The sequence below is a fragment of the Paramisgurnus dabryanus genome, chromosome 18 (genome assembly GCF_030506205.2).
Source record: "Paramisgurnus dabryanus chromosome 18, PD_genome_1.1, whole genome shotgun sequence".
NCBI classification, from domain to species: domain Eukaryota; kingdom Metazoa; phylum Chordata; class Actinopteri; order Cypriniformes; family Cobitidae; genus Paramisgurnus; species Paramisgurnus dabryanus.
The window spans coordinates 9,246,628-9,261,195 of record NC_133354.1 but is presented as its reverse complement, the minus strand read 5'-3'; the positions used below and the strand labels follow the sequence as shown (position 1 = coordinate 9,261,195).

Here is a 14,568-nt window from a genome sequence, read left to right as displayed (position 1 = left end):
GAGAGCCTTGGGGGTGGAAACCCGGGGCGGTGATGAAAGACGGATGTCTGTGCACAGGATCCCATTTCCGGCTCACTCTTTCTCAGTCTTCACTGAAGCGTATAACCCTAACATCAAGCTAATACCAAAATCACATCACATAAGAATGCACTTGTGTCTGTATGATTTCAAATGTCATTTTGTAATTAAGTGCCATTTGTATGAGCTTAAATCGAGTCAATGAAAGCCAGGACACAGACTGGAAAGAACAGGATATGGAGAGATAAAGAGATGAAAGATGCAGAATAGAGAAAGTGAACTATGACAAGATCCATAAAAGGCTGTGGTGATGTAGAGAGGGAGGTGAGGTAGAAGATGAGGTTGGGTTTTCTGTGAGGGAGGTACATACCGTGAGTTTCAGACAGTCTGTTGGTGTACGCAGTCAAAATGGGTCCTCAACTACACTTTAGCAGCACCTACTCAGAAGAGTTCAATTACCCAGCTCAGGTCAAACCCACCCGGCCCAGACCGTCTTCTGCGTATCGCAGGAACAACCCTCACCCACGCCCGGTAAGAACCAGAACTTTCTGTTGAGGTTGATCATCATTTTCAAGTGGACCACCATAAATCATGGAGCATTTTGCTCTACATAGGTCTGTAAACCCCTCTGTGATGTTTGTTTAAAAAAATTGGCTATTTTATATATATGTATTAGTACAGGGTGGAGAGATGGTACATGATTGGCCGAAAATGCAGCTGCACCATATGTCGGAGCACTGCATTAAACCACCAGCTCTGACATATATATTATAAGTATCATTGCTTTAATACATTTAGACTGTTTACTGATAATCAAGTCTGAATATTAGTCATGCAAGTTTATTTAAATGTATGGATTTGTCATATGCTATCATCCAAAGTGACTTATACAGTGCATTTTTGTGTTTACATGTGTGTTCCCTGGGTTCAGAGCTATGATTTTTAATTTATTGCTAATGCAATACTTTACCACTAATTCATTAGTTAACTTGTTTAGCATTTTGTGTCTTTTTAATCTTAAGTGTGGTCTCTGTGATAAAAAAAAAAATTCCTTTATACTGCACTTCTAACACAGTCTCACCCCATTTCGTCAATATTTGACGACACTTGACCATTCGTCAATATGTGACGCGGAGGGTATACCTTTCGCGTCATTTTTTGACGAACTGGGGACTTCAATACTATTACGTCCGTTGCATTCTCTTCTCCTATTTTCTTACCAATTTCGCGTCAGTTTAGGGTTAGATTTACATAATGACATCCCTACCCAAACCTAACTCTAACCCCAACGCCAGGTGACAACTGTTTCTAACCCCAACGCCAGGTGACAACTGTTTAATTTCGCGTACACGGTTTATTTTTGCGTAATCTAACCCTAAACCGACGCGAAATTGGTAAGAAAATAGGAGAAGAGAATGCAACGGACGTAATAGTATTGAAGTCCCCAGTTCGTCAAAAAATGACGCGAAAGGTATACCCTCCGCGTCACATATTGACGAATGGTCAAGTGTCGTCAAATATTGACGAAATGGGGTGAGACTTCTCATATAATTGCCTCTCTGTGATGAATCGCTTTATTGTTTTCCTCACCGTTGTACTTTGCTTTGGATAAAAGTGTCTGCTAAATACTTAGATGTAAATGTGATGGTGTAATAGACTGAACCATTTATGAACAAACATTTATAATTCATCAGTCCAGACTGCATAACCTGATTCTGTAAAACAACCAACATGTGGGGGTCTTGTGGCTCTGGTTACATTGTTTCCTAACCACAGAACAGTGTTTGACTCTACCAGGTTAGCAAAACAATCTAACCTATGCTATTAAGTGGCACTTAACAGGGTTGGTATCAGAATTTTTTTGCCACCCAGGACTTCCTGATGCCAAGGCTGCTGCAGACGGGATACGGATCACGGAAGAACTTTCAGACCACAACTCCTTCTACCTCCTTTTTACCTCCAGTCAGACACATATCGGTCCAGTTTCCAGGTACAAATGCTGCTTAAAACAAATGACTACTATTGTTTCCAGCAGTGGGCGCTAATTCAAAATAAGTGTCCGGAGTGTCATGTCTATGATTCCTTTTTTCAAAATATGTGTTCTGCGCCTTGAAAGATCCTGTGTTTTGTCAAAATAAGTGCCTGCTGCGTCAAAACCCTTTATGATAAAAGAGTCGCTCACGTTCACAAAATACACTCAAGACACTCCCTTAACAGTATTAACAGTAAACTTTGATTTTGCATAAGATTATGCGAGTATCTGGCAAACGCGCAATAAGTTGATGTGTCCTTTAGCCATTCGTTCTGGATTTTTTACTAACAACATACCTTTCATAATTATTTGTTATTTACTTACATTATATTATTTCGTATAGAATTTACCATGCTGCTGCTTCACAGAAAGTTATAAAACATTTCAAAACTTCATTGTAAAATCTATTAACAGTCAATATCAATAATCGCAATTACAATATCAAGGGCATAATTGTGCAGCCCTATTTGCACCCATCAAATGACATTTTCACCAAAACAACCCAACACATTACCAGTAGAGACCCAGAAATAACTTTAGAGTTAAAGGTCTCTGTTAAAAAAATAAACTAATAAATAAAACAAATACTATTCCCATTATAACTATTAAATGCATTAGAATTTCTGTGCTGGTTTCTGTTGTATTCTTTTTTTTTTTAGCAAAGATAAAGAATCAAATCACTATAAAATCTTTTGTGCAGAGTTACATAAAGTTTTTCATATTTACCTTATGCAAATTTGAATTATAAACAGACACGTTCCAATATTTTTGGACATAATCAAACAGTTAATCTCTATACCTAAAAAATGCACATAAATTGGCATTTCTCTTTTTCCTCTCTTCACCTGTAGATGGTCAGACAGCACATGGAGAGTTTATGCAGGGGCCCCAGAGAGACTGTACGGCACGTGTTTCCTCTGCAGTGTGTACACTGCCACCTGCCGGCTGGCTTCTGAAACCACGAACACACATAAACACCCGAGGGTAAAACGGTTGCCTTTTTGATATGCTTAGACAGTTCATTTACTGTGTTTAAAATTTAAATCACAATTTTATTAAAATATTTCTTGTTTATGAAGACTTCAAATTACTTTACCCCAATCATTCTCCCCAATTATACTGATTATTATATAACTTAATACAAACGTCGGACAACGTGCCAAATTTAAAAAACATGAAAAAAATCAACTTCCAGTTGCACATATTTTATTCAGAAAACCTCCAAATGAAGGTCTGCTCTGTGTTAATTGATCTCAATGGCTGGGATTTCCCTTTTTAAAATAAAGATGTTTTGGTTTGCAGAGTAGGACACAGCTGCTTCCATGTGGTGAATCCCTATAAAGTTGGACACTATATAATCCACCCAGAGTTCCTGTCAGAAGCAATGCAGTACTAAAATCACCATGTATTTTTTTTACTTAATTTATCTTTTAACGGATTTCAAGTGTATTAGTTGTGAGATCTTGTCATGGCGGCATTATTTTCTGGCTTATTTAAATGACTATAGAATTGGTAAATGCAAATGACCAAATATGGATGTTTTAAATAAAAATGTATTCGATGTGTGTAGTCCTCCTGTCTGTCTCTATTTATTATGATATAACAGTGTACCAGGTGAAGACTTAGCAAGAGGAAAACAAACGTGGTAAAATAAGAAAAATAATCAAACAAAAATTAATTGTGGCAATTGATAATAAGAGTCCCAAAAACGGCAATACTCACACTTTCGCTTTCAATGACCTCAATGAACTCAATTTCCCACAGTCACACCGGACGACTTCCGCCGAGTTTGAAGGCGTATTTGACATTATACAGCGCTGCGCAGACCGATCGGCTTATGACATCAAAGTACTGCGAGGAAGATTCGAAAGCTATGTTCTCGCGGAATCTTGATGTCAAACACACATTGGTCTGCGCAACGCATCATAAAGTCACACATAAGCTCCTCCCATTACAAGACAGAGTTCAGCCGCGTCTTCAGTTGTTTGGAGTATGTCAACAGTCCTCGAGATCAAGACTACTCGAACTGGTAAGTGTGTTATTTGATCTAACTACAAATATTTACAGAGTTAAAGAGCTGATTCGCGCTAAATTTACCTCAGAAATAGCCCGCACCTTTGTTATACTCGTGTCGTGCTGATAAATCAGATCCCTCAGTCGTGTTTTTATCTCGTGATAAACATACTAAACTCTTTTGTATTGTGCTTTACCTAATTTCTTACTTTACCTTACAAAACTCGAATCGGTCTTAGACCCATTACAACATTGCTTATTATTAATTACGGTTACTTGTCACCTCTTCATGTTTTAGGACTGGCTTTACACACATTAGCTCTGCGTTACGCATGCTCTTTCATAAACTGGTCAAATGAGCCTCTGTTTTTCAGGGCAGTACTATTTTAGTGAAGGTTCTGTCATGAAAGCCTGATCATAAAACTATCTGACCTATTTTTCTGGCCACATATGGTTTGTGCTCTTGTGCTTTCAGCCCCTATCTAGTAAATAAATACACGTGTGTAAAACACTGCAAAACCTGTTTCTACGGAACAAAATCTTCAAGTCACATGTTCTGAATCAGCAAAATATTGTTTACCCACGAGATAGTACATGATTGATTCATCTCGCTAGAACATTAAAGGTAAACTTATGCAACAGTTGGTTTATGTTGGTATAAAATAGCTTTCAAATATTATATTTAAGAATTTGCATTGCAAAGTACCCTTGAATGTTTCCATTGGCGTCCAGTGTTCACAGTTCTATGCATGGCAACTGCTTAACTTTGCAAGATCCTCTTTTATGCAGTGTTTGTTGTGGGTGTAATCTACATTAGTGCTTGTTTCGCAACCACTATAGGGACCTTAAATGACAAAAAATATTTAAAATAAAACAAAACAAGCATTAAAATAATAATTAAACTAACTAAAATAAATAACTAAAATAAATTTTCTATTAATCCAAACTCTAGAATTTTTTGGGTAGAAAATATGAGTGGGGACTTTAAATATTTTTGTGGACAATATGGGGGCCTGCCCATAGGGGCAGATTCCCGGACAGGGTTTAGATTAATCCAGGACTAGGCCTGAAGTCAAATTAGAATATTTAAGTAATTTTACAAGGAAACCTTAAAAAAACATTACATGTGTGCATCTTGTGACAAAACAACAGCACCTTGATATATGTTTAGTCAAGGTCTTTTTAAATTAAGGAAGGTCTAACATGCATTTTAGTCTGGGAATAGGATAAACCCTGTCTGGGAAACCGCCCTATAGTCCATTAATGATACAGTATGGGTTTTAGCGAAATCTAGTGGTGAAATTGCGAATTGCAGCCAACCTCAATTTCGAAACGCAATGAGAAGCTACAGTAGCTTCCACAGGACAAACATATTGTCGCCTGAGACAACTTAGGGACGAAATGCGCTCTGTAGAACAGTTTGTCCATTTAGGGATTACTGTAGAAACATGACGGCAACTTCCATGTGAGGAGACCTGTGGTGTGTGTAGATAAAAACGGCTCATTCTAAGGTAATAAAAACAATACAGTTTATTAGGTAAGGTCTTTATACACCACTGATAATATAGTTATGTATATTATATTGCATTTCTGGTAAGAGATCCTTATAAAAGTTACACATTATACCTTTAAATGTGCTTTTATAAGTCTGGTGGCATCTTGCTATTTCCAAAGTTTTGCAGGTGGCCTTGTGTTTTCTTTTGAAACACATTGCCACACTGAGACACTTTGGCAGCATGCAGGAACTGTTTTTGTAAAGGTTTCTAGTTCCCAGCTGACCAGCATCAAAGCACTGAAAGGTTTTTGTGTACTTGCGCTGTGACTCCTGTATCTGCATGACAAGTACATTTCTGTTTGGACTTTACATTGATACTTTTTGCCACTTTTTTCCCCAAGGTTCATAAAAGACAATGCACAAGATGCTACACTGAGAGAAGAAAAATGGATACAAAACTCATTATCCCTCAGACTAGCAACAAAATCCAAATCAGCTAACATTATATCACTGCAGCCTTAAAAAACAGCCATCAAACAACTTTGTAACTGTAAACCTGAGAAGTTAAAAGAAAATGTACCAAGTAGTCCCAGGAGGAGCTGGGGGAACGATTACTGAGGGAGTGCCCATTAAAAAGAGAGACAAGGACACTCGCCCTCTAGTGGGAGCTGGAGTTATTGGGGTGGTTCTGGTGATTGCGGCTGTGAGTGCTTGGTGTTATTATATTGCCTCCCTTCGTAAAGCCGACCTGTTGAAGACAGAATTACTTGATCTGAATAAGGATGGATTTGTCATCCGCAACCATGCTGGTGGGATTGTCCTAAAGATGGGATTCAGGTTAGTGCTTATGAAGTCTTAAAAGTAAAGGTGCTACAGAAGGTTCTTTATAGTGAATTTTCCTAAATGCTTCTCATGTTTCATTGCATTTTATTGGTCTGTTTATGTTTTTTTAGATCTGGCACACTTGATCTTGACTCTTGCTCTAAGGAGGGAGTGATCCTGCAGTGCTCTCAATCATATGCAGGAAAGGTGAAATTTTTCATTATGACTGTGAAGCCAAAAGAAACTGTGATGTGTTACCGTGTGCGCTGGGAGGAGCTGGAGTCTGATCGGCCTGTGGAACATGCCATGTCCTACAATGGATCGTACTGGTATGGTGGTGCTGAGACTGCAGTTCAACACTGGCCCATTGCCATCTCGGGACAGCAGGCACCCAAACCTTTTGTCACCAGTGATGTGTACTCCAATCGGAACAACTTCGGCGGCATCCTGGAGCGCTACTGGATCTCGTCGAATGCCACGGCCATTAAGATCAACGACTCTGTGCCCTTCCACCTGGGTTGGAACGATACAGAGAAAACCATGTATTTCCAGGCCCGATATCAGGACAGTCCATACAAACCTGCACCTGGCAAACCTCCATATGCTGAGCTTAGCTACCGAGTCTGCGTAGGCTCGGATGTGACTTCCATACACAAGGTCATGGTTCGCCGATACTTCCCTAAACCCAACAAAGTGCCCAGTAAAGAAATGTTCCGGCACCCAATATGGTCCACGTGGGCTTTACACAAGACTGACATCAACCAAGAAAAGCTTTTGAGTTACGCAGAGAACATACGCAAGTATGGTTTTAACTGTAGCCACCTAGAGCTTGATGATCGGTACACTAAACAGTACGGAGAATTTGAGTTTGACCCGCAGAAGTTTCCAAATGCTTCCGCAATGTTTCAAAAACTCAAAGCAGATGGCATTTTAGTATCGCTGTGGACACACCCTTTTGTGAATTATGATTCAGCTAACTTTGGAGAATGCGTACAAAAAGGCCTGTTTGTAATGGAGCCCACAGGTCAACTTCCTGCTCTTGTTAAGTGGTGGAATGGCATCGGAGGGATCCTTGACTTTACCTATATTGAAGCTCGAAAATGGTTCACGGCGCAACTTCACTCGTTGCGCTCCAAATATGGTGTGTGCTCCTTCAAACTGGATGCAGGGGAAACCAGCTACTTGCCCTGGCAGTTTCAAACCCGAGCCCACCTCCCTGACCCGAGCACCTTCACGCGACGCTACACAGAAATGGCCATCCCTTTCAATGAGCGTGCCGAGCTTCGATCCGGCTACGGCTCCCAGAACATCTCGTGTTTTTTCCGTCCTATTGACCGGGACTCCGTTTGGGGCTACGAGCTTGGCCTGAAGTCCCTGATCCCAACCGTTCTCACCATCAGCATCTTAGGCTACCAGTTCATCCTGCCGGACATGATCGGAGGCAACGCCTATCTCAACCGCACCGACGGGAACGGCAGACTGCCGGACCGTGAGCTCTACATCCGTTGGCTGGAGCTGTCTGCTTTCATGCCCTCCATGCAATTTTCCATTCCTCCTTGGGAATACGATGATGAGGTGGTGGCTATCGCTAAGCGGTTCACCGAGCTACACGAGACACTGGTGGCGCCGAGGGTTATCGAACTGGCTGGAGAAGTTCTGGACACCGGAGACCCAATCATTCGCCCATTATGGTGGATTGCCACCAGTGATGAAACGGCTTACAGGGTTGACTCGCAGTTTCTGATAGGAGATGATTTGATGGTTGCACCGGTTCTAGAACCTGGCAAGCAGGAACGAGATATCTACCTACCGGCTGGACGCTGGAAAAGTTACAAAGGAGAGCGATACGATAACAAAGAGCCGATACATCTGACTGACTATCCTGTAGATCTTGAAGATATTGCGTATTTTGAATGGGTTCAGTAAGACTTGTTTAGTGCATGAAGCTCGGATGACTTTTTTGTTTCAGGGAATTAGGAAAGGTTTTTCATGACCTATCCAGGGTTTCGAGTCTTAAGATGTGAACACAGGACAGCATGCCCTTTTTTTGTAAGAATTAAAGGGATAGTTCACCAAAAATAAGTTCAAGTTAAACTTGTATGAGTGTTGAACACAAATGAAGATATTTTGATAAACGATGGTAAGCGTGCACAGTTAATGGTACCCATTGACTTCCATAGTATTTGTTTATCCTACTATTAAAGTCAATGGATAACGTAAGCTGTACATTTATCAAAATATCTTCAACAGAAGAAAGAAACTCATAAAGGTTGAGTAAGTGATGAATACATTTTCAGTTTTGGGTGAACGATCCCTTTAAGCTCCCTGTTGTCCCTGGGCTGTGCTTTTGTGTAATTATAACATGCAATACATAGCTGAATTAATTCTGTGCCTTGTATTTAAACACTGAATTTCTACGAGATGCCATGTTTTATCATTTTAGCCTAAATGTTAACACAAATAAGCATCAGCACATGGTTAAGTCAACCAACTATACTAATAGGTAACGCACGTATTGAAGGGCTGTGAAAGGTAATTTTGCACAATGGACATTTTAATGCTCCTTGCATTCTCTCATCTGCATTTTACAAAAGGGAAATTTTATCAGTACTGTATATAAGCCTTCGTTTCTTACAAGGTGCTCATCATCAATTGCTTTTAATGGTCTCCTTTGAGCTAATCTACTCGATTTTTTTCTGGAATGTACGAATTTCCAAATGTATTGATGTTCTGCAAGCAATAGCAATATACAGTTCAGTAAATTAAGTGCATGCTGCACATTTGTGCATAAGCCACCTTGCTTGTGTCTTACAATACTGATATAATCACATTTTAAGTGACTCAACTGCTGTACTTTTATTCAGTGCCAAAAACATCACCTACAAGCCTTTTACTGCCACATTTATTGACCATTTCATTCTCCTTTCCCATGAAAGGCGTTTATTTATGTGGTATGTTTTGTATGTAACATGAGCCAATCTTCTCATCTTAGCTGCCTCATATTTGCATGTTTTCAATGATGGCACAACAGTAACATCGCGGTCAGATGATAATTTTTATCAGATTATTATTTTGCTGTGCAAGGGGTCACCTTTTGTTTTTGTCTGGTTGATTAACGCCCTTCCGGCTCGCCAGCAATCGACTGGCACTGCAAGCTTTCTCTAATCTCCGACCTTCAAGCTTATTTTTAGCTCTTCCCACACAACTGCGAATGTGCATTCATCCACTCTGCCGTAACAGTGACTGAATCTGTCAGACAATGTGTCTGATCTAAAAACAGCTTCCGAGTACAAAGACGTGGCAGCTTGCTTATCCAACACATGGGTACCTCAAACAACAATTTAGTGTATTGAAAAATACTTGAGAAGTGTGTTCTTACTTGTCTATGGTGTTTTTCTTCCTTGCGAAGGGTGAAAAGGGTCTTGAAAGCATGGCCATTCGTTGCTACAGTAAGACGATAGGCTACTCATTTGTTTTTTGCTTAAATAGTTAATATTTTTGCTTGAATAATTGTGATTGCTTGTAACAACATGTGACTACATTGAAAACCTATGAACAAAAATGCAAACTGACTTGGTTTCGTTCGACATGTTTTCATTACTTTAACTTGTCGGTGTATTTCAGAATTTTGTAAATATGCAAAATATCCAGCATTAAAACACTTCGGATTTACTTTCATTTGGTTTGAAAATATTGCATACAACCATGATAGACTTTGTTCATAGTTTACTGTGCTTCTGATGCCTGTGAGTTCTAGCAAATGTGTGATAAATGACTGGACAGTGTTGGATTTGTTTTTGTAAGCATATGCTAAATGCAATATAATAATCCGAGAGAGTTTATGCAAAGTAATTTATTGACCAGCTGTTCTGAAAGTCTGCTGTTCTCCAGAGCACCAGATGGGGGCAGTGCTCACTTGCTTTTCCAATCCTCCACCCAAGCGTTAGCATGGCACAGAATAATCCTGTATGTTTTTTTGCCTCTCACTAAGTATAATTACTCTGATACTGAAGTAAAATGGTACCATTAAACTTTTTGACCTTGCTCAAGAATGATGAGTTTTTAATTGTGCTTTTTTCCTCTGCATTAATTGTAGCACCATTCATTAGCAACAGACTGTGTCTTCAGAGCTTGAATGAAGCCACCCGGTCTCTATTTAATTCACTATATTCCTGTTCGATAGAGTCACTGGATGTGTATTTTGGCACTGATATGCATTGCAATTTTGGCTCACGTTTGAGCGGTTACTAGTTTAGATAACTTTGCTTTATGCAGTTGGTTCCTGACAACCTCAACTGTATGTCTAAATATCGATTTCTACAATGTTACTAATTTGTGGGCAGTAAATGATAAAGTTGAAGTTATAATCATCACAGGGAATTTAAAACAGTTAATGGGATTTCAAGTTCTCTGCATCAAACTGAAGAACTTAATGGTAAAAAATAAGAAATTAACTGATGTTATATAAAGAAGAATCAACAAAACATGGAAAACTTTTACTGCATTTTGGCCATTCATTGACATGATAACTGTGTGGGGGTTTGAAAACGCATACCTTTAAAAGCTAATAAAAGGTACTATTATTTAGGGATACACCAATATATCGGCCTATTATATAAAAGGGCTGGAAAAACACGAGTAAGATCTCATAAGATGCTTTGTGATTATTTTGAAATGGGTGACAATGACAACAAACCAGACTTAAAAGGGGTTCAGCATCAGATTTTTTAAAAAAGCCATTAAAGACATTTTTTTGCACAATCACATATAAGATAAAGGTCTGAACTTACTATAATCATTATTTTTAGAGGATTTAAAATATTTCCTATAGAATTATTACATTTTTTTAAGATTATCATTATTAAAAAATATAATTACTGCAACATGATATTACATTAAATATATGCATTAACAAACTCATGTTTCGGTAATGAGAACTAAAAAGTTGTCTAGGTACTACGACAAACAAAATTTCAACTTTTATCTGGAGAGAAAAAATAAGAACTGCTTACCTGGTAGCCATCTTGAGTGTCACAGTCAATTATGTCCCTTCTAACAATTTTTTTTTGATAATGTTAGTTCCTTGAGGGCCTAGACAATGATTGAAAATTGTTGTGGAGGATGAGAAAATTTTTCTTGGACACATTTGTATTCCTTATTATTGTCTCTACATTTACCAATGATCATCAAATACCACATGTTTCATTACTGTAAATGTTTATAGTATAACATGCACTGAAGCTTTTTATTTTTTATATTTTTTAATTATAAATATTTCAATGTCATGGACACGTTGCGGTAATGAAAATTTTTCCCTTAAATGTGGGAAACAAAATTGGTTTGTATGATGTCATTTAAAATAGTACATGAAGAGATGTTTGTAACTGTATGCTTCTTATTTTGATACTCTTACTTTGCATTTACTTTTTTTATCAAAATGTTTCATAACACCTCATAAGTCTAATTTGGCGAAAATCACCCATTTGTGATAACAGTGATGTCATGCGTATGCATATTACGTGCTTGGACATTGTGTGAAATCTCTCTTTGGAATGCTTAATTCTCATGCAAAGTTTAAAATGCTTTCAAATGAACTAATAAAATATTTCAAATTAATATTTCTAGTCCAATTGTTTATGTGTGTAAAGAAGTTGTATATAAGCTAGATAGTACACATTCAAATTGTTTTCACAAATTGAACCTTCACTGTAAAAAATTCCTTGTTGCACTTAAACTTTTAAGTTTAATCAACTTGAATTTGAACTTTTTGTTGTTATAAATTATCATATTAAGTTGAATTAGCTTAAGTTATTTCAACTTTAATTTTAGGATTTATAGCAACTCCTCACTAGTCAAGAAAGTTGAAATTAATTGTAATTTCAAGTTGCTTAAACTTAAAAATTAAAGTGCAACACGATCAGGACCCCAATTCACACAACCAACTGGATGCACATTATCCCTTATTTGTAACTGTTTATGATATGGAAATCTATATATTCTGTTAAACACGCTAAAATGTATTTGGCAGTTGCCACTTTACACAAAGAGACTGTGATAAATAGTTAAGCTGTCCACTATCAAGTAACAATATATATTTTTGTCAGGAAACCATCGTCCAGCGTTTGCTGGTGCGGAGAAAACCCGAGTGCCGGTTTGCTGGGTCCATCTCATTTATCTCACTGACGAATTGGGCTTCAACTCTTCGTTAAGTTCAAACAAGGCTTTCAGACAGGGTGGTCATGGGTCCATGGATTCATTGAACCTCCAACCTCATCTAGGCCCTCACAGGAATAGTAATTATTGCAAAGCAGGTTAAGCCTGATCAAAGTTTGAATCAGACTTGGGTCCGGCATTGAATGAAGTCTCCGCCGAGAGGCGGCATCTTGGTTTTTTCGGCCCTGCTCATCATTGGTAGATAATGACATGGTGTTGAGGTAATTTACAGGTTATATGGAGGTTGCCCTGGATCAATAAATCATTTAGTTGAGTTTGGGACAGAGGTGGAGCAGCGATTTGATGAGCAGGAAAGGGCAAAGACCAAGGGTGGCCTGGCATTAATATGTTTGGGCCAAGAATTACAACACAGAAACACATTAGGAATGTAAAACGCAGTTTTTTCTGAAATAGTAGTTTGATTTGTTTGATTTTAAAGTGTTTTTTGTTTTATTCTTGATCCACCTCTGAAAATTTTGCCTGGTTTCATAAGCATGTCAATGACTCTCATTAGATTAAACGTTTATCAGAACCTGATGGGTAAAAAGCAAATCCCCCTGCAGTTAAAAGAATAAAAATGTCACCACAAAAGCAAACAGGCCTGTGAAAGCTGTGGCATATTTGGACAACATACACGCTTTCTAAAATGTTGCCGCTACCGGGTCACTAACTGTGCTTTAATGCAGGTTTACTTTGCCTGTCAATGACGCCTCCCCTGACATTGATTTGTACTCACGGCCTGTGCAGAAGACACACACATGCATCGATTAGCTGTCTGTATTCCATTCCTAAGAAATCAATGCTGTTTCTTTGCCAGTTTACAATGATATAGTTTTTTTTTATTTGCAAAGTGATCGGGATTAAGATGGCATACTGTCTGAAATGAGGCTTAACAGATCTACGGACGCGCTACGTTGTGGCTACGTTAATGCTGTGATTTACATAGTTCCTCTCAGATCAATAGTTTTGTTGTTTCGTTGCTGTTGTTTATAGCAGCAGAAGTTCGATGACTCATGTTGACACATTATGAGTAAGCACGCGCTCGTGCCCAAAAACAACAAAGAACGCGGCTGTTCTCATTTAGACCCAATTGACGTCCTCGTTCCACTGCTTGCTTGATGGAATGACCTGTTCGACGAAATCTGTTCAACATTCACCCCAACTGCGCAATCGTTTCATTTCATCTGCTATAAATGGATTCGTTTGCCAGGGCACTAAGTAAATTACCTTTAAGTTTAGGTGAGCCTCATGTTGAGGTGGATAAATATATATATGTATTTAATATAGATAGCGCGATGAAGTTGTTTGGCATTTGCACACACTCACGCCAGGTTCCTGTAGAGGGCAGTGCAGATTCACTTTGGTACATATTTGACTTCGGCCCAGATGTGATCAACTGGAAAAAAGAAATGCACCTAGTCTGAGCTACAAGGACGACACAAACCTGGCAGACGCCCTCTGCGCTCCCTCCTGCCCTGCTTTATGCCCACCTGCATGCCCATCTGCAGAAGAAGCCCGCCAGTTGTTCTGTTTGTGTGCCAGGGTGAATCAAACCCATCCACGTCGTTCCCAGGTGTGCATCTGGCTGCGCCCCCTCTCCATCCGTCGGTGAGCTTTCCTGTGAGAAACCAATCATTAGATGTCCAAAAGTCCACTTGTCGTGTTGAAATGTACGATATGAGAATGGAACCAGATTGTGTGATGGCCGGTCCGACGGCCATTTGGCCTTCAAAGCTTTGGTCTCTGGTTTGAAAATAATATTTTTTCCAGTTTCTGTTAAGAAAAGGAAATATGGAGGATATACTACCATTAATATCCGCAATTTCATAACGCAGAATTATTGTTTAGTTTTCGTGAATGAGTGTGAAACGTCGACTGGCGTGTGACATCGAAGTACCGCGAGATTGATTCACGAGTAGATTGCTACGTATGCTTACGAATTGCTCTCGCGGTACTTTGATGTCATACGCCTCGC

The 14,568-nt window shown here is 38.9% G+C and overlaps 2 protein-coding genes and 1 long non-coding RNA gene across 3 annotated transcripts in view; all 3 read left to right on the top strand.

Annotated features, from left to right (window-relative positions):
* Window positions 1-1,773: 1,773 nt before the first annotated feature.
* On the top strand, window positions 1,774-3,520 carry LOC135721660 (uncharacterized). The gene is made up of 3 exons (XM_065244072.2): window positions 1,774-2,008; window positions 2,902-3,034; window positions 3,353-3,520. The coding sequence occupies exons 1-3, from the start codon at window positions 1,900-1,902 to the stop codon at window positions 3,444-3,446; spliced, it is 336 nt and encodes a 111-aa protein (XP_065100144.1). The 5' UTR covers window positions 1,774-1,899; the 3' UTR covers window positions 3,447-3,520.
* A 467-nt stretch (window positions 3,521-3,987) lies between these two features.
* myorg (myogenesis regulating glycosidase) lies at window positions 3,988-10,432 on the top strand. Its single transcript, XM_065244071.1, has 3 exons — window positions 3,988-4,079; window positions 5,960-6,395; window positions 6,512-10,432. Exons 2-3 carry the CDS (start codon window positions 6,133-6,135, stop codon window positions 8,304-8,306), a joined length of 2,058 nt encoding a protein of 685 aa, XP_065100143.1. The 5' UTR covers window positions 3,988-4,079; window positions 5,960-6,132; the 3' UTR covers window positions 8,307-10,432.
* Window positions 10,433-13,957: 3,525 nt separating this feature from the next.
* The window catches only part of LOC135721661 (uncharacterized), a 30,731-nt gene continuing 30,120 nt past the window's right edge, over window positions 13,958-14,568 (top strand). Inside the window, exon 1 of the long non-coding RNA XR_010521537.2 lies at window positions 13,958-14,201. This is a non-coding gene — a long non-coding RNA (uncharacterized lncRNA). The remainder of the gene's footprint in view (window positions 14,202-14,568) is intronic.